The sequence below is a fragment of the Ambystoma mexicanum genome, chromosome 2p, assembly GCF_040938575.1.
Source record: "Ambystoma mexicanum isolate Mex_15411 chromosome 2p, UKY_AmexF1_1, whole genome shotgun sequence".
Classification (NCBI taxonomy): Eukaryota; Metazoa; Chordata; class Amphibia; order Caudata; family Ambystomatidae; genus Ambystoma; species Ambystoma mexicanum.
Genome location: NC_090923.1, coordinates 1,257,733,250 through 1,257,759,708, shown reverse-complemented (window position 1 = coordinate 1,257,759,708; position 26,459 = coordinate 1,257,733,250). Strand labels below are relative to the sequence as shown.

The 26,459-nt window shown below is 46.8% G+C and overlaps 1 protein-coding gene across 2 annotated transcripts in view; it reads right to left on the bottom strand.

The window, feature by feature from the left end:
• Positions 1–26,459, bottom strand: part of LOC138567406 (lipopolysaccharide-induced tumor necrosis factor-alpha factor homolog) — a 327,246-nt gene that overhangs the window by 175,246 nt on the left and 125,541 nt on the right. The window contains exon 3 of one of the 2 annotated variants that reach the window (XM_069645579.1): positions 24,864–24,917. The exons of the other annotated variant lie outside the window; for it this stretch is intronic. Within the exon in view, the coding sequence (XP_069501680.1) occupies positions 24,864–24,917 (54 nt within the window). The remainder of the gene's footprint in view (positions 1–24,863; positions 24,918–26,459) is intronic. 2 annotated transcript variants of the gene reach the window in all.

The following is a 26,459-nucleotide window of genomic DNA, read 5'->3' as shown; positions in this document are numbered from 1 at the left end:
TCCCCTACGAAACATCCAGAGAGTACTGAGACCGTGGAGCCAGTGATCTGCAATAAGATCTGTGGTGATTCGTGACAGTTGGTAAACAATGTGTCACGTGTTCCCCTGCTCCTTATCTTGTGGTGAATTGGCAGACATTTAATGACTCACAGCTTTAAGATATATGTCCCCAAAGAAAAAGATTGACCTGACAACATTTAACATAGAAACACCTACATGAGTGCATTGTGGAAGGATTTAAGCTGCAATCGTGTGGTTGGGACATTAGATGGGGAAAGAGTGTTTGAAATGGATTTGGCCCTTGCATCATACAGTGAGGGTGAAATGGCGAAGTATGTTGTAGATGGTGATATAACCAAGAGTCATGCGTGAGTTCAGGAATGCTCTATCATCCAACAAAGTTGGTAGTTAATCAACTGACTTTGCCAGACTACTAACCCCCATGCTGACTAACTGTGCCAGCACAGGATAATTAGATGCAGAAAAGTATGAGGCATTGTATACTAAAAACAGAAGGGTGAGAGGTCATCAGAGCAACACAGAGAGTGTAAAGTGGAAATAGACTTGAGCAAAATTAAAACCATAATGTTAAAATCCGAAACTGAATATGACTATGACTATGCAACATATATTTGTAGTGCCTAATATTTCAAATTTTGTGGAAAAAGAGAAATCAGGTAGTATAACCATTACAAATGAGCAATGTATAAATCTGTGGTCCCTGTAGTGAGTGAAGTAAAAATCTGAATATGATTCGTTGGCGATATCGACAACTAATATTCCTGGTGCTGCACTGGTTTCAGAAGCCTCGTGGAATGCATGCGTGACGATTCTTACATGCATTTCCATAATGGGAGAGATGATACTTCTACAACCTGACGCACTGCTGCTCGACATATGTGACTGCGTCACACACAAAAAGGCAAGCAAATACTTTTCATGACTTTGCACACTAACATGACATTGTGTAAATGGCAAAAGGTGTGCTTTTCAAATCCAGCATAATGTAACACGTCATAACATAACATAGCACAACATCATCAAGAAGACATCAAATCAGATGGGAAGTCTGACATGCAACAAATGGATCCTGACACTGTGCACAAAGTGGCACCAACATGGTGGCTTGTCCAAGAAGCTTAGTTCCCGCCCCCCAGCAGCTGATTGGCTGATACAATCCCTCAGCTGAAGTACAAGCAATGGTGCTGCGGAAAACCACCAGTTCAATGCAATCATCATGCAGAAAGTACGCTGCCTTTCGGACGTGAATATAAATCCTATTTTAGTGACCTTATTTTGCCCTCAGAACAAATATTTTCATTGCAGTTGCGGTGGTCCAAATATTGAGACGCCTTCAGAGAAAAATGTAAAGATGAAAAGCATTCCCCAGGAATCTTGATTGTTTAGAACCTTCCTGGATGGGGGTACCCTATTTTCAATCTCTGAAGCAACCTTTACTATATGCACCATGGAAATATAAGGGAAATTAATGGCCCCTTCAGCACACTCTTAATTTATCTTTTTGTGGACTAGACCTTCACCATAGTTAGGCTAAGCAACCCTTCCTAGGAGCAAATCTGAACTCCCAAAAACTACATGAACTTGATTCATGAAAGTCCTTAAGAGTAGACATGTCTGAAGCAAGTAGTAGGGGAGCTTTTGATTGGCAGTAGTCCTGGTAGGCATAGCTTAGGTGAGGCATTGGGGTCAGCTGCTATGTACATAACCATTGGCTTGCAGAATGATGTCAGATGTCCTTATTGCCACCATATTTGAAACCCCACATCCACACATGGAAGGCAGTGCCAAGCTATTTCTGGATGTATTCTCTGCAAAATTATGAGATCATGTAATGCGAGGAAGTCTCGCCCAACTCTGGGGGCTGCCATATGGATAACCCACCCATCACCCTTTCTCACCCTGAACACTGAACACAGATAATCCCTACTACCAAACAGGTAACGGGTGCTTCCGACCTGCATTCACCAGCACAACAGTGTTCTGTATCGGTTTCTCACTCTAGTGCAGCAGGTAGTCAAGCTCAGATGTGAAGCTCCTCTATTGCTTTTGGGACTAAAGTCCCAAAAGTAATGTCACATTACTTGCTCTAGAAAGAGAGTTTTCCTAGGTTACCATTTTATATGGCGTTTTTAATAATTCATTTATTACATTTATATAATGACCTCACATTTGAAAATATGGATGAATAGATAAGTCTATGATAACAACGCTCCGCAGATACTTTTGGAAATATAGTAAGAAACAAGGTATAGTAGGATGTATCAATTTGCATATGTATGAATATAGGTAAGATTGATATGACAGCTATGGAATTGCATATACTAATGAGTGCCACTGACCCTGATGAATACAAAGGTTAAAGGGACTTTCTTCCAGATGTCTAAATAACACACGAGTCAATTCTGAGTATCAATACTGAGTATACAATTAATTTGTTTGAAAAACTAAGCATAATTGAAGAAAATGTGACAACTTTATAATTGTACAATTTTAAAAATGTTTATAGGTATTGTTTAGAAGAGCCCCATAAGAAGAGAAATACAATCTCGAAACGCATTGGCCAATAAAAGGCCTAATTTGAAGAAATTAATTTGCTATTGTGTGGGAGTGAGGGGCCAATGGGCCCCTCTCTACCGTCACTTCTCAGTACCGAACTTGGACCAAGTGCCTCTAAGTGGTGGGTACACCCCTTGCCCTTATGCGATACTAACTTTTAGTTATATTCGCGTAGATGGGACCACCGAGCAGGACACAGGGCATCCATTTTCTGTACCCCCTTTTGACTCCATCTTGGTAACTAGGCCTCACTGCGACAGTACAAAACGCATCTCTCCCCTTTGCCGCCGCCGCAGCCTGGAGCACATAGCCAACACCCTCGTCCCCACACCAACTGGAAAACTCTGCGACTCCGTTCTCACGCTGAGGCCGGAGCTGCTTGCAACAAATAATGAATGTAACATATCCCTTTTCCAGTGAGATCACTGTCCTGCATGTGAACCGACATGAGCCAAGCACAGAGCTCGTCCATCTCCACAAAAGTGTCCTTGCCCTCTTACCCTCACCAATCGAAACTTATTACCATTCTAACCCTGTGTCCTTGCAAGGCATCCCTTTCATGTGCCAGACTGCCAACCTCGCTATGAAGCCCACCCAACAGACCCCCCAGCTAACATTAGATCCTGGTGCAGTATATCGTGCCTAGTACTAACAAATGCCACATACCTGAGATTCTTGTGAGACTAACCCTATAGTTCAATGACAGTATTGTAGTGGTCAAGTCTCTAAACCTGTGACCTGTGTAACCCAAAAGTGTAGCTGGTGTAAGCCCTTGAGTGATTTGTATAACGACATGATACACTACTAAGAGTCTTTTGACCAACTGTTATTTAGTGCATGCATTATTCAGAATGTATTTTCTTAGCTTAGATAGTGACCACCGTGTTTCACAGCGACCTGACCTTCACCCATCCAGAGCCCAATGTCTGATGTCAATCCTCCAGCCAACCCAGCAACCAACCCGGAGGAAGAGATGATGCCCACACCTAAGTCACCAGCACGGCTGACCAATCCTGGTCCAACGTAGCATCATATGTCAAAAATGTACATGTACTATATAAATGTGTTGTAACTTTTATGTGGTCAGAGCGCTCTCAGCGATCTAGATAAACCTTCCTTGGAACTCTCGCAGCCTGCGCTTTTGTGCCTTATTCCCTGTCCAGGGAGTGTCTGTCTTATTTATTTTACACGTGTTAGACAGGGTGGGCACTAACATTTGGTGACCCCCTGCAACGTGATCGGAGAGGTGCCTCGAGGCTGGCGCTGAGCGGCGAGATCCTGGACGCCCCCAGCAAAACCATCGCCTCCGCGGTCGACCAGCCTGTGCGCACTACGAAGAAGGGTCAAGGGTTCCCGGTTGACGAATACCCAACTGAAAAGCTGCTCGCCGAGGCGGGCCACGGCTTGGTTGGGGTGCGAGCCTGACTGGGGTCGGACTGCGAGCGGCGATCCTCGGGTCACCTGACTGAACACATGAGTGCCGGTTGCGAAGGTTACGAAGGAAAGGGGGAAATAGGGGGGGGACAGGTGGTAACGGGTAGCAAGGAAAGAGTAGGGCCTGTGTGAGTGATGATGAGGCTTTTCTGATCTATCCTTTATATGGACATTAGGTTTTGGTAAGAAGTGAAGAGAAAAAGAGAAGTGGTATCCTAGCCCGAACGGAGTACAAGGCGGCGCCGCGTAGCATTGTCTCGTCCAGTGCTAAATAAATAAGTGAAGTTACAGAGAAAATAGTAGGAGTCTCGTATATTGAGTAGACTCGAAGTAGTTATTTAGAACATTCTTTTTCTGGGTATGAAAAGATTCTTGGAGAAGAGTAAGAGGGTGTAAAAGGTGGGGAGTGAATGAAAAGAGTTGGCAAAACGGGAAAGGGAGTGGGAAAAAGGGAGCAACGGGGAAGAAAACGCGCGCAGGCAGTGCATGTGCATGATAAGTGTTATATGTGCTTTCGTGTTCTGTCCATTTTTTGTCAAGGATATCCAAGCACTGTGGTTAATTTGTGGTTAAAGTGGCAAACTATGCAACAATGAACTGTTGAATTTGAACATGCAATAACTAAAGGGTTAACGTTGAAAGGGGGGATGATATATATATCTTGATACACATATATACAAACAAATTACAAGTAAGTGACAAAGTTCGTGATATATTATTCAACTGGTGAAGAAGTGATTTAGTGGTAAGGGAGGTCAAAAGGTAAGTACAGAGAGAGGGAGGGAAGGAAACACATCAACATGGGAGGAATAACACCACTAGCACATATTTGTCAGCACCTTCCGTTATACAGTGAAAAAATACAAAAATATCATGATCAATGGTTGACGGAGATAAAAGGGGACAGTGTGACGCCAATACGGCCAGAGGGTGGGTTATTCGACAAGAGAGTATTGGATCTAGTATCTACACACTTAGACCTATAGCGAATGTTTGAGGAAGTTGCACCTGCAGCAGAGGTAAGCAAGGAGAAGGGGAATGAAACACAGAAAACACAGGAAGAGGTAAGTGGAACACCAAAGGGCGAGTGCACAACCACTACAGCTGAAGGCGATGCAAAATAAATATACCCTCTAATGTCCAGACCAGCAGTAGGATATAGTGAGCCCCTGTACGTACCAGCCTGTCCAACTCCAACACCTACCACAGGAGCAGTTGCCACAGCACCACCCCCTTATGATAAAGGAGGTTTGTATGGCCCAACAAGCGCACCCCCCCGTGAATTTAGCACATATCACTGGAGAATTAGACCGCCAGCTAGCGCATGCACAGATAGAGATAACGCGGCTATGAGCATTGTGCGATAGGAGCCAGATGCTGCCAGGAGGAGGAGAGGTGCCACCATTATCTATAACGGATCTAACACCAACATTAAGCACAGCAGGAGAAGTGGCGCAAGCAATCTCAGAGCCAGCACGGTCAGTATCATCACAAGAAACACGCACACCACAAGGGCAAGAGAAGGAGTGGCGGTCGGGGGAGTTCCTATTCCATCTGAATGACAAACCCGTGAGAATTATACGCCCACCTACCCCAGAAAGTGAGAGAGGAGAAGGATGTGAAGGGAACAATGAACAGGTGTCAGAAATAGAAAAAGTGTGGAGTGACTTAGACGAGTATGAAGAGGCAGCTGCCGAGACAGGGTCCCCACTGCCAAACCGCTGGTACCTAGACACACCATCGCCACCACTATGGCAGGGTAGGTTAAGACAGTGAGAGGGAAATATGATGGTAAGTAAGACAAAGAAAGGTGCGGTAAGTAAGATAGAGAAGAAACACAAGTTGCAAATGCCATTGATACATAAAGGAGCAGGTAGGCCACATTACATTCCGTGGGCACAAATGGACAAAAACAACTTGCTAAAGGTCCTCCCCCCACTGCCGGTAGGGGCCGGAAAATGGATACACGCCTTTGAGAAAAACACAGCGGGAGTGCCGCTAGCAATAGGGGATGTGAAGAGCTTATTAATGTCAGCAATCGGTGACCAAGCAGACGCAGTGTGGGAAAGAGCCGGATTCCCTGGAGTAACGATGAGTTGTGATCGCCACGATGGATCGGCGTTCAATAATGTTCGAGCACAGGTATGGGATGCATTGAGGCGCACGTTTCCCGATATTCCGGATTTACATTTAGTGATGCAGTGTACAATGGAGGAGAACGAGGATCCTACGCAATTCATACTACGGGTGCAGGATTTATGGAAAAGTGAAACTGGCACGGCGTGGAACCAGTCCATCGCCTTGTTTTATTTTATCATCAAGAAGGGGCTCCGAAGGAGGTGCAGAAGGCCTTGGACCAAATAGCTGGGATAGAAACCAAGGGCTGGCCTGAAATACAGAGTATAATTGTGCACCACTGCAGGAGGATCAAAAAAAGTGAAAAGTAGACAGCACAAAAATAGTTGGCAGACGAGGCGAAGCTGGCACAGAACAAATTAGTGAAGGTCGCCGCAACCACAGACCGAGAAAACGAGGGGGACGAAGGTGCAGGGAACAGACCAGCAACAATAGCAGCACTACGGGCTACAGGAGGGCCAGGACAGTGGAACGGAGAAGAGCAATACGGTGGACAACAGTGGCAAGACCGACCGGCAAGAGGAAGAGGTGGGTACCGTGGCCAGAGAGGGGGGTTTGGAGGTATGGGAAATAGGGGATTTGGCGGCCACGGAATGAGAGGCGGACCACAAGGGTCATGCTGGAACTGTGGGAGATGGGGAAACTACTCTAGAGATTGTAGAATGCGGCCTTCAGGGTATTTCCAGGGGCAACAGCCCATGGAGAATGAACAAGGTTGGGGATGTCCGCACCCAGGTAGCCCCTACGGGCTACGAATGGGAAATGGGAGACAACAAGACTACTGCTACAACGAACCTCAGATACAGCAAGAACAGCAACCACCACCACAACCAATGGTAAGGCAAAATGCAGTGGGAAGCGCGACCAGTAATTGTTATGCAACATCTGCGAACGGTGCACCTGCACCGTACCGCGGCGTGACAGTGATCGGAGATAATGTCTTCTCCGTGCCAGGGCAAGAAAGACATTCAGATTAGGACAGCCCACAGGGAACACTTGCGTGTCCAGTCCTATCCACCACCCTATGTGCAGAAGAGGAACCACTAGTGGGGGCAGAGATAGGAAATAAGCAGTTTATCTTCATGGTAGACTCTGGAGCAGAGAAATCATGCCTTATGGAAGGCCGGTTTCCGCTCTCAGACAGGAATTTAGAGACGCTGGGGTTCTCTGGGGCTATTTTAAAAAGTTCCTTACACTAAAGATCTTGATATAACGGTGGGGGGTAAAACCGTGCGCGCACCCTTACTGTACCACGAAGACGCGCCAATAAATCTGTTGGGTAGAGATTTGTTAAGCAAGTTGAATATGGCAATCTCTTTTACAGAACGAGGAATAGTGTGCTCAACACCGGGAGTGTGCCCAGTACGAGCAATGTTGATGATCAGCACAGTGATGAATGAAGTTGTGGTGCGAGGGGTACAGTCAGGTTGCTTGATTGTCGTGAAGAGTATGATACCTCCGTCCCCAAGTACCACAGAGAGAGAATACAAGATTACTCCCTATGCGATCATTGAGGCCACAGGTGGGTAGTTCTTGAAGCCCGGAACCACGGAATGTCGAACCCCAAGGCAGCTGCAAAGGAAAACCTTTATTAGCAATCAAATGAGTACAGTACAAGAAAACAAACAGGATAAAGAGCAGTGCTTACCTAAGCTGATGGGTGATGGGGCCCTGAATCCTATGCTGGGTGATAATTCCGTGGAGGGGCACGTGAGCTGGTTTCCCCGATGGCAATAGGGAGAGGAACAGTAGACTAGGTATGGACCCAGCCTGCCCTTGTTTAATGAAACGAGTGAAAGGACCAGAATCCAAAGTACTTGGTAACGTAATGCAGTGAAGAGAAAAAATGCCAAGTCCATTCAGGGTAATCCGAGGCAGTCCAAAAAGCGTTCCGAGTTCAATTGATCCAACAAAATTGAGTCAAAGATCGTGACCAAAGCAAATCCCGGTAGCAGTCCAAGAGTCGAGATCCGTGAGACACAAGGTAATTGTACGCTGTACAAAGTCCTCCAAAGAACAGCTGTGAAGCGCGGAACTGCAGAAGTTCAGCGCCTAAGTAGCGGGTGCTTCCGCGTCACATGATCCACGAGTGAGACGGATGATCGCGTCACGTGATCCGCAAGCGCGACACGTGAGCGCTGTTTAGATCTCAATGATCGCGGAAGTGACATTCTGCGCGCAGCGTCCTGCAGCCGGCGTCTGCGAGCTTCCTCCTGCAGACGCCATGGCAGGCTCCAGCGAAGGAACGGGAAACCCCCGAACTTGCGTATATGGCCCTTGGGGTAAACCCGCTCACGTGACACCCGTCTACTGTGAGTGACAGGTAATGGGAAAATGGCTGAGGTAACTGAGGCAGTGTGAGTGTTGCCTGTCCTAGATGCTTGTGAAATAGGGATGGAATGAGAGGATAGCGTGACAGAGCCCCCCCCAAATGCCCACGACCCCGTGGGCACAGTGGATTGTCCCTATGGAAACGTGAAACGAAACAAGGGGCATGTACATCACCCGTGGGAATCCACGAGCGCTCCTCCGGGCCATAGCCCTTCCAATCCACTAGGTACTGTAAACTCCCCCTGAAGACACAGGAACCCAGAATAGCAGACACCTCAAACACATCGGGGAAGAAGGGGAAACCGGGGCCCCAGGGGAACGAAGACGGGTAGGACCAGGGCAAGGTTTGAGAAGAGAGACATGAAAGACAGGGTGAAGCCGCCATGAAACCGGGACTCACAAAAGGACCAACGAAACGGGGCAACAACTTGCGGCAACCCTGCAGACGTAGATGGCGGGAAGAAAGCCAAACTCTATCCCCCACAGCAAACGAAGGGGCAACAGAATGCTTCCAGTCCGCGGCAGCCTTCATCGAGTCCTGGGCTTCTTTGAGATGCAGCAAGGTCTGTGCGTGGACAGCTGAGACATCGCTGATGCAGGAAGAGGCAGCCGGGTTACCAGAAAGCGAGAAATCGGGGATGGGCAGGATCTTAGGGTGCTGACCATACAGGACATAGAAGGGGGAGAAACCAGTGGAGGAGTGCACCACGTTGTTGTAGGCAAATTCAGCCAGATGCAAGATGCGAAACCAGGACTGTTGATGCTGGAGTGTCAAACAACGCAGGTACTGCTCCATGGTTTGATTAACCCTCTCCGTCTGTCCATCCGTCTCAGGATGGTAGGTCGAAGAGTAACGTGAATCGATCCCCACTGATTTAGTCAAGGCACGCCAGAAGCGAGAAGTGAATTGAGGACCCCTGTCGGACACCAACACTGACGGAAAACCGAAAAGGCAGACGATGGACTTGAAAAATAATCCCGCCAGGAGAGGGGCAGAGGGAATGCCCGAGCATGGGATAAACCGTGCCATTTTGGTGAACGAGTCTACCACAACCCAGATAGAATCAAAACCCTGAACTCTGGGGAGGTCCGTCACAAAATCCATTGTCAAGGTATGCCAAGGCATCAGGGGTATGGGTAGGGGCTGCAGGAGTCCCAACGGGTGCCCTTTCCGATGTTTGGATTGGGCACAAACAGAGCAGATGTTCACATAGCATTCTACATCCCTTCTCATGGAAGGCCACCAACACCAGTGTTGTAGAAGCGAGAGTGTTCTTCGCTGACCAGGATGTGCATGAACAGGGAGATCATGGGACCATTCAAGAGCCAGATTGCGTACATCAGTGGTGGGTAAAAACAACTTGTTCTGAAAGAAGGGCAGACCGTCTTGTACTACCAAATCCCAATCTGGAAGTAAGGACGGGTGAGTGGAAGCCCACGTGCGGACCAAATCCAGCAGAGTCAGAGAAGGGGTACAAAGACATATCACATGTTTCTTATCTAGCAAGGTTTCGGTATAGACGGGCAATGAAACCCCCCCAGGAGAGCGAGACAAAGCATCCGCCTTTCCATGAACGGTACCAGGACGATGCATGATCTGGAAATCGTAAGCGGCAAAGAACAGGTGCCACCTGACATGTCTGCTATTTGAGCACTTTAGTGATACTAAATCGCGGAGATTCTGATGGTCCGAGAAGCCCGTCACCCTGTGTTTTGCCCCTAGGAGGTGGTGACGCCAGACTTGGAAAGCTTCTTTAACAGCTAGAAGTTCTTTTTCGGTCACCGTATAGTGACCCTCTGTGGGTGTGAACTTTCGGGAGTGAAAGGCGACTGGATGCAATCGTCCAGTAGTGACACACTCTTGAGATAGGATTGCCCCTAAGGTGAACGAGGACGCGTCCGCCTCAACTATGAAAGGGAGTTCGCTGTCAGGGTGTTGAAGGACAGGAGCAGTGGTAAATGCAGCTTTAAGGGTATCGAATGCAAGCTGTTGATCGTTGGACCATTTGTATGGGACAAGAGGACTGGTCAAAAGAGTAAGAGGCGTTGCTATGGAGGAAAATCCAGAGATGAATCTTCTATAATAGTTCGCAAAACCCAAAAAAGACTGCAATGCTTTAAGAGTGGTGGGGACCGGCCACTCCAATACTGCCTTGACTTTGGCATGGTTCATAGCGAGGCTGTCAGGGGTGATGTGGAACCCTAAAAACTCAAAGTTGTAGGTGTGAAACTGGCATTTTTCGGGTTTTGCAAAAAGGGAGAACATGCGTAAACGCTTTAGTACCTCCCTTACGTGTAGGACATGTTCCTCTTGAGAACGTGAAAAAATGAGAATGTCATCTAGATAGACCACCATGAAAACATCTAGAATATCGCTAAATATCTCATCATGAAGCGCTGGAATGTAGCAGGCGCATTGCAAAGGCCAAAGGGCATGGCCAGATATTCGTATAATCCGTAATGAGTGCAAAAGGCTGTTTTCCACTCATCGCCCTTTCGCAGACGTGCTAGATTATGCGCACCCCTGAGGTCCAACTTGGTGTACACTGAAGCATGCGTGAGGTGATCTAATAGGGGCGTGATGAGAGGTATAGGATACCTATCCTTTTTGGTGATGGCATTCAAGCGTCGATAGTCAACACATGGGCGGAGGTCTCCCTCCTTCTTCGGGACGAAGAAGACGGGACTGGCCACTGGGGATGAAGACGGGCGTATGTGACCTTTGCGTAGGGATTCTTGAATGTACGCCTTCAAGGTCTGTTCCTCAGTGGGAGATAGTGAGTAGATACAACCCTTTGGGAAAACAGAACCTGGTAGTAACTCAATAGGACAATCGTACATCCTATGAGGTGGAAGGATTTCTGATGAGCCCTTATCAAAGACGTCCAGATGGTCCTGATAGGGCTTCGGAACTGTCTCTGTTACAAGACCAACAATATGTGTGTCCGCCAAGGGAACGGATGAGGGATCCAAAGAGAGTTGTGAAACGGTACTGAGAAGTTGGGCTGGGGTGCTCCCAGTAGGGGATATAGTGAGGCAAAACTCTTGGCAAACTTCTGACTCAAAGAGCACAGTACCTGACTTCCAATTGATCAATGGGTTGTGCAGGTGCAACCAAGGAATGCCCAGAATGAGGCCGTATTGTGGCATGGATATCAGGCCAAAACTAATGGTTTCTTTGTGGGTAGTTTGTTTGACCAAGGTGAGAGGTGCTGTCTGCTGTTTAACTAGGCCAGAAACTAACAAACTCCCGTCTATAGTCTGCACGGGTTCTGGTTGGGTCTTAGTGATGAGAGGGAGATTGAGTGTGTGGGCCATAGTGATATCTATATAATTACCAGTGGCGCCAGAATCAATGATGACAGTGACTGGATGTGAGACCTCAGTACTGGGTTGTAACAATGCATGTACCATAACGGGTCTCATGGTGCCAAACGCAGGTACCTGGTCCAGGGAATGACATATAGCACTCGAACCTGCCCCTGGGTCTATGGACGAGCTGCCCGAAAACCCTGAGATTTAGCCTTTGGGCGACGTGGACATTCTTTTACAAAGTGACCAACCAACCCACAATAATAGCAAGCATTGCCCACCCTCCTGCGCTCCCTTTCCGTGGAAGTCAAGGGGCTATGTAGGCCTCCACCCTGCATAGGTTCCGAAGCGGACTCGGAATGGGAGTATACTGTAGAAGGGATGGAACCAGAAAACCCAGCTTCAGCTCTCCGTTCTGAGCGTCTGGCGTCGACCTGGAGAGCCAGATCCACTAAATTGGGGAAAGATGTGGGCAAGGAGGGAACTACTGATAGTGCATCTTTCATAGTGTTGTTCAGACCCTTGTAGAACACAACGGCCCTCTTGCTCTCAGGCCATGAAGTCTCAGCTGACAGTTGATTGAATTTTGTGATATATTCAATGAGTGTTCCCCTGCCTTGATGTAATTCTAGCAGTTCTAGATCCCTGGATTGTGCTTTGTGGCGGGTGTCAAAGACACGTGACATTTTGGTCACCAGGAGGTCAAAGTCGTATAATGCCGGGCTATCGTTCTCAAGAAGCTGGTTGGCCTAGGCAGCGGCTGTACCAGAGAAATGAGACAACTGAAAGGCAGCCTTAGCGGTAGGATCGGGGAAGGAGGTAGGTCGACACAAAAAGTGTAACTTGCACTGATTGATAAATCTGCGGTACTTGTTGGGATCCCCCTGGAACCTTTCAGGTGCAGCCAATGGGAAAGGAGTGGGTAGAACCACGGGAGAAAGAGTGGCTGGGCTTGGGGCCTGGGGCACTGAAGTGGGTGGTGCCGCGTCCCCGAACTCTGCATCTGCAGGCAAGGGGTTACGGGTACTCTGAATAGCATCCAAGCGCTGGTGAAGGGCTGTGGTCGCTGCGCCATGTCTGCTCTTAGTACTGTGATCGCTTGACCATAGCTGCCATGGGATCATCCGTGGCACCCTGCATACTCTGCACGACAAAGAATGGCTTCACAGTCTGTCAAGTTGCTTGATTGTCATGAAGAGTACGATACCTCCGTCCCCAAGTACCACAGAGAGAGAATACAAGATTACTCCCTATGCAATCATTGAGGCCACAGGTGGGTAGTTCTGGAAGCCCGGAACCACGGAATGTCGAACCCCAAGGCAGCTGCAAAGGAAAACCTTTATTAGCAATCAAATGAGTACAGTACAAGAAAACAAACAGGATAAAGAGCAGTGCTTACCTAAGCTGATGGGTGATGGGGCCCTGAATCCTATGCTGGGTGATAATTCCGTGGAGGGGCACGTGAGCTGGTTTCCCCAATGGCAATAGGGAGAGGAACAGTAGACTGGGTATGGACCCAGCCTGCCCTCCTGTAACTAATGAAATGAGTGAAAGGACCAGAATCCAAAGTACTTGGTAACGTAATGCAGTGAAGAGAAAAAATGCCAAGTCCATTCAGGGTAATCCGAGGCAGTCCAAAAAACGTTCCGAGTTCGATTGATCCAGCAAAACAGAGCCAAAGGACGTGACCAAAGCAAATCCGCATAGCAGTCCAAGAGTCGAGATCCGTGAGACACAAGGTAATCATACGCCGTACAGAGTCCTCCAAAGAACAGCTGTGAAGAGTGGAACTGCGGAATTTCTGTGCTTAAGTAGCGGGTGCTTCCGCATCACATGATCCGCGAGTGAGACGGATGATCGCGTCACGTGATCGGCAAGCGCGACACGTGAGCGCTGTTTAGATCTCAATGATCTCAATGATTGCGGAAGTGACTTTCTGCGCGCAGCGTCCTGCAGCCGGCATCTGCGAGCTCCCTCCTGCAGACGCCATGGCAGGCACCAGCGAAGGAACGGGGAACCCCCAAACTTGCGTATGTGGCCCTTGGGGTAAACCCGCTCACGTGACACCCGTCCACTGTGAGTGACAGGTAATGGGAAAATGGCTGAGGTAACTGAGGCAGTGTGTGTGTTGCCTGTCCTAGATGCTTGTGAAATAGGGACGGAATGAGAGGATAGCGTGACAGGTACCCATTGATATAAGCATGTTCATATATGGTATCAAGGTGTTGGCACGGGTGGTGCCAGAAATAATGAGAAAAGAATGGAGAACACCATCAGATTTCATATTCCGCCCAATTGCACACACAGACATTGTACCAGGCACGATAATGTCCATAGACATTGAGGCAGTTCAAGTATCCAGTAAACGTATTGTGGTCATAGGACTGGACGCGCAGGGGTGCGAGTGGAGGACTGTGTTATGCATAGATCCAAATGTAATGCTAGGAGACATAACAGATGAGGAATTGTTCACCGATGGTGAGGATGATGGAGAAATAATAATGGAAATAAGCATACCATGTGATATTATGGTCCAATACAGAGAGGTACACAACCCATTGATGGCTAGCGTTAAAGCGCCACTGACTATATTTGAGGAAGACATGACAAAGGTAGCACCTGAAATTTGGACTACTGGGCCCCACGATGTAGGGCTGCTGCATGAGGTGACAGCAATAAAAATAAAACTCAAACCAGGTGCAATGCTGCCGAGAGTAAAACAATATCCCATATCAAAGGAAGCGGAGGAGGGAATTAAAGAAACAATAAATGCACTCCTGAAACAAGGCATTATAGTGCCATCAACCTCCCCATGCAATACGGCAATTTTTCCGATCAAAAAAGCAAAGGGAGGGGCGTGGAGGATGATCCAGGATCTCCGCCCACTCAATGATGTCATTCAAAAGGAGTTCCCTCTAGTCCCTAACCCGGCATCAATACTGTGTAGTGTGCCAAAAGAATCAACATGTTTTACTGTAATTGATTTGAAAAACGCCTTCTTCTCAATACCCTTTGACCCAGGATCCCGATATCTGACAGCATTCACATTAGGGAGCAACAGGTATGAACATTGCAGACTCCCACAGGGATACTGCAAAAGCCCCAGCATTTTTAACAGGGTATTGCGGGAAGTCATTGGAAACATAAATGTAGAAAGCACCATCATTCAATATGTAGACGATTTGCTCGTTTGTAGCCATACAGAAGAAAAGTGTCGAGAAGACTTGCTAACACTACTGAATGTGCTAGCTGCCAAAGAATACAAGGTAGACAAAGGGAAATTGAAATACTGCCTTTCCGAGGTTGTATACCTCGGACAGCTGATATCAAAAGATGGGAAGCAAATACTCCCAGACCGAGCAGCTGCTATACGCAACATAATAATACCAAAAACTGTAAAAGACATGCAAACATTTCTTGGCATTTGTAATTATTGCCGAGCTTGGATCCTTAATTATGCGGCATACACACGCCCCTTACTACAACCATTAAAAGAAGCACAGAAGAGTAGGGCGACAATAAAATGGACGCAGGAAATGATAACACAGTACTCGAAATTAAAAGACCTTATCGCAGACGCCCCAGTCCCCGCGAACCCAGATTATGAGAAGGAGTTTTTCTTATTTTCACACTGCAATGGGACACTGATGACAGCAGTGCTAACACAGAAGAGGTCACTAGGTCACAAACCATTTGCTTACTACAGTGGGACACTAGATCCAGTAATGCAAGGTCATTTTGCTTGCGAACAGGCCCTCGCAGCTGCAGCCTTCGCGATTGAAAAAAGCGCCACCATTGTCATGGGATGCTCGGTAACGCTATATGCGTAGCATTCCTTGTTCGCCATCCTTGAGCGAACAAAATCAACACTAACGACCCAACGAGCAACAGCGTATGAAGTAATAATATCAAGCCCCAACGTACATGTTGTGAGGTGCAAGACAGTAAACCCCGCACCATTTATTACAGAGCCATGCACGACAGAGGACATACAAGAACACGATAGTGCCACGTATGAGGGGGAAGGTGACGATATCCCTAAAGCAAGTGAGAATGCCCTACTGGAGGGAGAAATATACTTCATAGATGGGTCAGCATCAATAGACACCGAGACAGGAGAAAAACACGTCGGAATGGCGGTAGTGCGCATGGAGGAAGATGAATATGAGACAATTGTGCAAAAGCGCCTTCCATCCCATTATTCAGCCCAGGCAGCAGAATTAACTGCATTGATTGAAGCACTGCGCACTGCTAAAGGCTGTGCAGTGACAATATACTCAGACTCAGCCTATGCAACTACCACAGTGCACTCAGGAATGTCACGGTGGTGTAGAAGGGGATTCAGGAGGACAGATGGTTCCCTAGTACAGCATGCAAAATTGTTAAATGAGCTGATAGATGCATTAGCAGTACCATCAGTAGTGGCAGTGGTGAAGTGCCAAGCCCATACCAACAACACAGTCGTAATCTCATTGGGAAACGCGGCAGCCGACGCAGCCGCGAAGGAGGCCTTGTATTTTAATATGACACCAACACTTGAGTGCATCACAAAAACAACTACAATAGACCCACGAGAAGAAGCATACACTAATACCCCAATAGCACAGATAATAGAGTTACAAAAACGTGCATCTTGGAGACAAGAGATGACAGGGAAGGTTGTAATGTCCATAGAGTTACTGGAAATAGCATTCCAGCAGTTGCATTTCCCCGGCCATATAGCAAAACAACACATTGCTGCAGATATCCAAGAACACTGGTTCGTTCCCAACTTACAAGAGCACCTGTCAAAATTCATTGTAGAATGTATAACATGCCAAACATATAATTCTGGAATGACATTAAGACCAATGCGTGGCACTTTGCCCCGACCAACAGGACCATTTAGAGAGCTCCACATAGATTATGCAGATATGGGAGAGCGGTGTAACGGAGCGAGATATCTGATTGTGGTGGTGTGTCCCTTTTCAAGGTGGGTGGAAGCAGGCCCATGTCCCCACCCAGATGCGAAATGTGCGGCCAAATTCCTCGTGCAGGAGGTGTTTTCACGATGGGGGATATGCAACGTCATTAGATCAGATAATGGCACGCACTTTGTGAATGACTTCTTTAAGGAAGTGACATCACTTTTGGGGTGAAGCACAAATTATGCTCGATTTATCACACAATGGCGAATGGGGTAGTAGAAAAGATCAACAGGTTACTAAAGAGTAAGTTGTCTAAATTGTGTAACAGATTGAAGAAGAACTGGGTTTATTGCTTGCCCCTAGCACTGTTCCAACTCAGGATGCAGCCGTGCAAAGACCACCACCTAAGCCCCCACGAAATTGTAACTGGGAGGCGAATACACACACCAGTATCCCCAATTATAAGAGCCTCGGATGCGCACAGGGCTGCCACAGTGCTGGGGGAAGAGTTCAAGGAATACCTAACTCAGTTAACACGCGCAGTACGTAGCATAGCTCGACAAATAGCACCACCTTTTACTGAAAATGTGATAACTGATACTACTACACCGGCCGCAGACAGTTCAAGGGGGCCACTAATGCCGGGGGCACATGTGTATGTCCGCAGCTTTGTGAGAAGGTGGAATTTACTCAGGTTTCATGGCCCGTACAAAGTCATTTATAGCACTCCCACCGTGCTGAAAGTGAAGGGATTGAAGTATTGGATGCACTTATCCGATGTGAGGAGGGCACACAGTAGTACAATCCCCCCAGAGGAGCAAGACATTACCACTGGAACCACAAACGAGGTCGTAGGAAAATAACAAAGAGTCAGTAAAAGAACATGCAGAGATAAAAATTATGAAATGTATTTTGTTCTGCACAACTTGCGTCCACCTTCCTTTTTTTCTGCCTCTTCCCCACTCTCCTCTTCAATTGACCAAGCATACTATCTAACCTCACCTATCTCTCCCCCTCTACCTCCCACCTTCATTTTTTTAATGGCTGTCTCTACAGTAAAAGAACATGATCAAAAGAGTAACAGAACAAGCCTGACTGAAAATAATGATTAAATGTCAAGTTGAACAAGACTGTAAATAATTGTATATATTATGATGACTTAACAAATGTATATCGCCCCTACAGGTGAACAATGGCCCAACGACCCACGATCGGAGAGAGCGAATTAATGTTAGGTAGTGATAGGGCCGCCATTAGGGCTAAAAGGTTCAGTGATGTTGAATGCATTTTGAAGTGTGCTGCAATTTTTATGTCGGTAATGGTGTTTTTTGCAGCATGGTATTACACCCTTTTATCTCTTGTTGATGACATGCAAAGGGGAGGGAGCGGAGCTAACTTGATAAGAGAAGGATCACAAATGATATGGACTGGGGTAAGGACAATATGGCAGGAGTCACATGGACTTAATGTTAACCAAACAGATGGAATGCGCCCCTCATAACTATGGAATCAACAAGTGTGTCAATGTCACGTTTCAATGTAAATACGAGCGATGCTTATGGCTATAACGAATATGATGGAGATTATTATTGGACAAATTATTTAATTAACACCAGTATTAATTCACAAACAACCATACACTCTACCTCGCACAAAATTGCTGCTACTGATGATGATACACATGCCATATTGAATAATAATGATACAACATGGGCTGGGATGTTTCCGATCAATTACAAAAGGGTGAAAAACAATGATCAGGAAGGGAGGAGGAGGAGGAAAAGGGGGGCGGGAGGGAAAAGATATGACATCTATCACGATTTGGGATTAGATAAAATAGAGGATCCCCGCCACCCTGATCAATCGAATAAATCATATTCTGACATGAGTGCCACGGCGAAGCAAGCAACAAATGAGAGTTGCTACGTCTGCTCACTCATCCCGCACGCATCAGGAACACCTAAAATGTTAGTACCGCAGGAAGTGCCCTTGTCGGAGGCCCAATGTTTGATTCATCTGGTTCTATGCAGAATAAAGAGCACATTTCAGGTGCACACTGTCACATTGGAAAAGCTGGAGAACGAGAAAACATGCACAAGCCGACGCCAAGGAGTAGTTTGCCTCAAAAAAACATTTCTTGTCATCAAGGGGACACGATTTGCAGACAATACATGGCACGAAGAAACAATACAATGCAAAGCAGAAGCGCTTCGAGGCCTACCAAATTACACTTTCCAATGGATAAAAGGGGCATGTAATCACATCTGGTCACAACACGTTGCAAAGCTAGCATGGGTCACAGCACTAGAAAAACCTATCAAAATACAAAAAGAAGTGCCACATGAACTGTGTTTGCGCGGGGAAGGAAAGGTAAACATGGGAGAAGCAAGAAAATGTAACAAGACGATAATAATCCCCGACATGAAGAAAGGCACAGCTGCACTAATGGACATGTATTGGGCTTGCGGCAAACAAGCTTACCTGCACCTCCCCGCATCGTGGAAAGGAACTTGTGCTTTAGCGACCCTCCACACAGCCCTGATGATAATACCGGAGAGCCACATCCAAGGGGCAGCAGAGCAGTCGGCTGGCATATCGGCAGCAGAGCAATCGGCTGGCATATCGGCAGCAGGGCAATCGGCTGAACCATCAACAGCGCCCCAACTGAGATCCCGCAGAAATACAAGCTCTTCTCATCAGCAGAGACATTCTTTGCCTCACTTCTCGCCCCTAGACTACAAGCACGAGCAAACGCCAAATAGTTGGGAGCTCATTCAATTGGCTAACGACACTGAAGAGGGGTTCGACGTGATAAAGATAGAACTTTGTGCGCTGCGCCTAATGATAATGCAAAATCGATATGTCCTTGATCTCCTCACGGCAATGGACGGTGGTGTTTGCCGAAAAATTGGGGGGTGTATTGCACATTCGTGCCAACTGAAGACGCTGATAACGGGACACTCTCCCATGTGATAAGTGCAGTACACAACCTAGGGGAGAGGATGAGAGTGGAAGGAGGAGCAGAGGAAAGTACATGGTTCGACAATTTGTTCAGCTGGATACCATCATAGGTTAATGTGGCAATGAAAATACTGATCCCCATAAACGTTTTTGTGCTCATGTTCTTTTGTGTGTGCCAACTGGGACTGCGGTGTTGTGAGAAAAGCATGCCAACCTCGGCTATGATGATGGTGACAATGGGCCGACCGACAACGGTAACTACCATGATAGATGCACAAATGCAAACAGGGGAGTACACCACACCACAGTACAGGATGACAGCAATTTACAGGCAATATGGGGACATAGTGGATAATTTGCATTATACAACAATAAAGGAGCGAAGGGAGTTGCAATGGTACCAAGAAGTATGGGTAGATCTAGATGGGGATGGAGGTATTTACTTAATGTGTACCCCAGATGAATATGCCAGAAGAGGGAACAGACTAAGAAGCATCTGCAGAGCTTGGATGCCCACAAAAGGTACCCCTGCATGGGACGAGGCGGTGGCAGAGGTTGGGTACTAGCGAAGGGAAAATGAAAAGAATAAAAAGTAAAAGAATTTGTTACTTTAGATGTAACGAAAGGGGGGAATGTGTCGGAGCGAGGGGCCAATGGGCCCCTCTCTACCGTCACTTCTCAGTACCGAACTTGGACCAAGTGCCTCTAAGTGGTGGGTACACTCCTTGCTAACTTTTAGTTATATTCGCCTAGATGGGAACCACTGAGCAGGACACAGGGCATCCATTTTCTGTACCCCCTTTCAACTCCATCTTGGTAACTAGACCTCACTGCGACAGCACAAAACGCATCTCTCCCCTTTGCCGCCGCCGCAGCCTGGAGCACATAGCCCCCACCCTCGTCCCCACACCAACTGGAAAACTCTGCGACTCCATTCTCACGCTGAGGCCGGAGCTGCTTGCAACAAATAATGAATGTAACATATCCCTTTTCCTGTGAGATCACTGTCCTGCATGTGAACCGACATGAGCCAAGCACAGAGCTCGTCCATCTCCACAAAAGTGTCCTTGCCCTCTTACCCTCACCAATCGAAACTTATAACCATTCTAACCCTGTGTCCTTGCAAGGCATCCCTTTCATGTGCCAGACTGCCAACCTGAAGCCCACCCAACAGACCCCCCAGCTAACATTAGATCCTGATGCAGTATATTGTGCCTAGTACTAACAAATGCCACATATCTGAGATTCTTGTGAGACTAACCCTATAGTTCAATGACAGTATTGTAGTGGTCAAGGCTCTAAACCTGTGACCTGTGTAACCTGTGTGACCTGTGTAACCCAAATGTGTAGCTGGTGTAAGCCCTTGAGTGATTTGTATAACGACATGATACACTACTAAGAGTCTTTTTATCAACTGTTATTTAGTGCATGCATTATTCAGAATGTATTTTCTTAGCTTAGATAGTGACCACCGTGTTTCACAGCGACCTGACCTTCACCCATCCGGAGCACAATGTCTGACGTCAATCCTCCGGCCAACCCAGCAACCAACCCGGAGGAAGAGATGATGCCCACACCTAAGACACCACCACGGCTGACCAATCCTGGTCCAACGTAGCATCATATGTCAAAAATGTAGATGTACTATATAAATGTGTTGTAACTTTTATGTGGTCAGAGCGCTGTCAGAGATCTAGATAAACCTTCCTTGGAACTCTCGCAGCCTGCGCTTTTGTGCCTTATTCCCTGTCCAGGGAGTGTCTGTCTTATTTATTTTACACATGTTAGACAGGGTGGGCACTAACACTATTTATTATTTTGTCTCTAAATAATTGAAAAAGAAATGACATAAAGTGTTTTTTTGATTCATTGTGAAGGTATATAAGCTACCCTCAAGTGGGGTCAGTTTTATGCAGAAAGTTGGGCTTATTTATTGAGCCACAGACAGTGTGCAAGTGACGCGAGTTCCCCAAATTAGGGAACTTATTTGTCCGTTCTAGAAAGAGAGATTGCCAGAAGCATGGAGTCCTAGCGCCCTGTCAGCTTCCCTAGATATGGCCAATGTGTAACCTATCCATATGCTCTGAGTAAACCAAAATAATTTTGTTTAACAATCAGGAGGAACTATCATATTGGTACATTCATCAATTGTGTTACAATGTTTGTGGTCTACATGATAGTGTTCGCATGTAGGCTGCCCTATTCTGAAACTTTGAGGAAGAATCAATAAACATCAAATGAGAATTAGGAATATTGATAATCTCCAGCTGCCCATTATCGTCAGGTTAATCTGGAAGAAAAGTTTGAGAAAATTAGCTTTTTAGGAATTGATCATGTACCATCATCAATAAGGAGAGCAGAGTGGGGATTGAAATTATGTTGCAAGGAAACTTTGTGAATGTAACCTTTATGAGCTACAACTTTAGGATTAAATGCAGACTTGTTTGCTGCAATATCCATCCGCGCTGGCATGGAAGCAAACCGGTTCCTTGGTGGGTTTGCTTAATTCTAGCGTGGTTCCAAAGGATAGTGTAGCATGCCCATGCACACAGGATCATGTTTGACTGCCAACGATTGTGCAAGTTAAACCAATACTGATCTTTTGCAATGTTACACAGATGAGGGTGCATAGAGTTTATGAGAGAAAGAGCCAACAGGGATTGCTTGCACCCAGTGGCATCACTAGGGAGGTGTGGGGGGTGTGGACAACACCGGGTGACACCCCTGAGAGAGGGTGACTGACACCAGGGGCACCGAGTACACCTTGCCACCTCCTATTGAAGCCACTGTATAGGCTGCACCTTTGAGCAATACAAACGCAATTTATCAAAACGTGCAGCCTGTTTCAGTCACCGGCTCTGCGGCGCCGGCCGACTCCGGATGCTACATTTCATTAGCAAGTTAGCATGTTTCACAAGTAAACATCTCTGCCAGGCTCGTGACCCTCGGTCACGGGCCGTGCAGGGATGCTTTCTTCACTCAGCAGCGCTGGCCCAACACTGAAACGTGCTAACCTGCACATTTCATTACAAGGGGTCGGCCGACACCCCAGAGGGAGTGACTAAAGTATGTGCAACACCCGATGCAGTAACTGATGGTGTCACCCCCCACCCAGAAGATCGTCATTGACCGACTCTCAACCAATCCGAATGTTCAGAATACAGTCAATAGCTACTGGAATAGGCTGTTTTCTGAACATTCTTACTTCATAAGCAGACAGGCAAATCACAATGCAATTTCTAGGCAAGTTTTCTTCATGTCTGAGAGGACCTTTTTTCACGACAACTTCCTATTTAACACACCAGTAAAAAGCTAAAACATGAAAAAATGCTTTTATGCTTTCACTTTCTTATAGATAAACTGTTTGATGCCTAATGCATGCTCATGCTAAACCCGCTACAGTTTAACCAAGTTTGCAAATAAAATGCTGAACCTGTGAAGTCAACCTTGCTATTTAAGCACTACAAAATAAAAGCACATTTGTGAGTTTGTTTATTGATGTGTAGTGCGCTCCAAACCTGGAGGTATCGGGGCGCAGAGGTTACAAGGATATACAAGGCTTAGATTTGACTAACTCAGTTTGTGCTGCAAACTCTCACCTGAGAACAGGTTATCATGCCTTGTTCTCTCTGGAGAGGAGCGCCTGCTACCTTTTGTGAAATATGTGTAAGGAACTTGGTGTTGGTCACCCTAAGTTACCTGGGGGCAACCAGACGTGGACTCCCTGCTCACTGTGCTCAGAGAGGAACAGCTTCACCTCACTGATGAGGCCCAACAAGGCTGAAACACGTGTATGCGGTTGCTGGGGGTACCCTTGTTCAGAGAGGAATTGCCATATAATTTTGGTGCTGGACTGCCCATGTGGGCGGGACAAAGACTGATATGCAAATGGATATTTCCCATCTGGGAAATGTACAGTGAGCAAAAAGTGTGTGCTGCAAACTCTCATCTCAGAATAGGTCATCATGCCATGTTCTTTCTGGAGAGGAGCGCCTGCTACCTTTTTTGAAATATTTGCAAGGAACTTGGGGTTGGTCACCCTGGGTTACCCGTGGGCAACCAGATGTGGACTCCCTGCTCACTGTGCTCAGAGAGGAACAGCTTCACCTCACTGATGAGGCCCAACAAGGCTGAAACACGTGTATGCGGTTGCTGGGGGTACCCTTGTTCAGAGAGGAATTGCCATATAATTTTGGTGCTGGACTGCCCATGTGGGCGGGACAAAGACTGATATGCAAATGGATATTTCCCATCTGTGTGAGCAAAAAGTGTGTGCTGCAAACTCTCATCTCAGAATAGGTCATCATGCCATGTTCTTTCTGGAGAGGAGCGCCTGCTACCTTTTTTGAAATATTTGCAAGGAACTTGGGGTTGGTCACCCTGGGTTACCCGTGGGCAACCAGATGTGGACTCCCTGCTCACTGTGCTCAGAGAGGAACAGCTTCACCTCACTGATGAGGCCCAACAAGGCTGAAACACGTGTATGCGGTTGCTGGGGGTACCCTTGTTCAGAGAGGAATTGCCATATAATTTTGGTGCTGGACTGCCCATGTGGGCGGGACAAAGACTGATATGCAAATGGATATTTCCCATCTGTGAAATGTACAGTGAGCAAAAAGTGTGTGCTGCAAACTCTCATCTCAGAATAGGTCATCATGCCATGTTCTTTCTGGAGAGGAGCGCCTGCTACCTTTTGTGAAATATCAGTTTGTCTATGTACTTTACTCACTATTAAAGTTCCTACTCCACCAACAAAACTCCAACGCATGCATTTCTATTACCAACGTGCTAAAAACCTCGGGAGGGGTCATTATCATTTGGGATAATGACTCTTCCCCTATTTTTGGCCCAAGATGAGCTTGGTAGTCGGTCATTACTCCGTGATAATAACCCCTCCTTTGGTCTATAAGGCTATGTTATTTAATTTGCAAACCACTAGAAAGCCATGACTCTACCCTGCATACATGTGGCATGGCGCTCTAGACAGATGAAGGTTTATTTAGCGAACTGAGCTGCGTTCCAAAGAACGTATTGATACATTCATACATCATATGTGATAAGACATACATAAATATACAGAACCAGATATACAGATTATTTTACAACACTGGACACTCCGTGTTCAGTGTTGTAAAATTCCAGTTCAAAAAGCAAATGACACATTCGGCAGCGTGTTGAAAACGGCATGGACACTTTGAGACGTACCTGCTGGTTGCGGGGCGTAACCATGAGTGGGCTGAGGCTGGGGAGCATAGACTACTGTGGGAGAAAGAAACACACACATCAATGCATTGAAAGCGGCGAGAAGGTCACTGTGAATCATAAGGCACTCACGTGACTGATAGATACATATGACATAGTTATGCCGTGATCATACAGTGAAAATTATTCATTTAAGCTGAATCAGAACCACTAGAGAAACTGTTGTTGAACTGATGTGATTATTAAACTCTGAGATGAAAAGTACTGAGAAGTGCCTTTGATGAGCCACTCACTGTTGATTTTCCGTGACTGTGGATTCAGTGATGCTGGAAGGCATTCGGCCAGGAACCAGGCCCATCAGCCAGGTGAATATACTTAGAATAAACCAACCAGGCGCAGGGCATTAGGTTGGGGCCTTCCTATCTCTAGGCTTCGGGCAATGAGGGTCTCCACCTAACTCATTAGGAGTCATTTCTAACCGTGCATAGCTCTGATGGGGAACTCTGCCTGTCTGTTTTAAAATTCGTATTTAAGTGTCCTCACATCCTGCATTGTTATTGCCTGTTTGTTTAAAAATCGAATTTAGGTTTGCCCACATCCTGCACTGTTTGTGACTGTTACTCTTAACATCCACTTGGCCGTCTGTGGGTTAAGGTCAGAACTGTGCATTGTCGCACTCCCCTCTTTATCTCTCTGCCTCTCACTTTCTTCCCTTTTGCTTTGAGATGGCTCTCTCCATCTCTCCAATCTACTCCAACTTCTACACTATCACCTATCCACCCTCTCGCACATAATCTGGATAGAAAAAGCATATAAAAGACATCCTTGCTGCAAACCATGGCCTCCCAATTGCAGACACCTATGTCAATGCATCCTCAAGAGAAATCTTCACTGACATTCTCTTCTCTGTCCCATCTCCAGACCTATGGACTTCTCATCTCATCTCTTCTCTCTCCCCTTACTCTTGCACTACCATTAATGGCAGCACCAAGTGGGAAGTCCTCTTGATTGGCTTCTTCTCAGCTCGCCATTGCATTAAGGTCTACTTCACAGGCACAATCTTGGTTCAAGGCCCTCCGCCTAACTGCCTTCTCTTTGACCGGATCCTGCCATCTCTCATCAACTTCCTTCCTTCTCCTGCCTCTCCTCCTACTTCCCCACCTGCACCGCCACCTCTGATGAAGTACCACGCCCCTATACTCCACCTCAAAAAATGTTCAAAGGCAGAAATTATCTCCACCTGGCGACCTTCAATGTACGCTCAGCCAACAAACACTCTGCTGACATCTGCCTTCTCTTGGAAGACACTGGCCTTGACATACTCACACTAACTGAGACTTGATTCAATGCCAGCTCTGTCACATCCTTTGACTCGCTCTTACCCGACAGCTTTAAGATCACCTCCCAGTCTCGACCTCACCGGGCTGGCGGTGGGGTTGCCTTAATATTCCCTAGTTGGTTTCCTTCTTCTATCCAACCCACTGAGCTCTATTCGTCCTTTGAGAACCTAGTATGCAAATTGGTCATCTTGCCCTCCTCCCCCCTGACCATTGCTACCCTTTACCAGCCTCCAAGCGCTTCCTCTCTGTTTCTCCATGA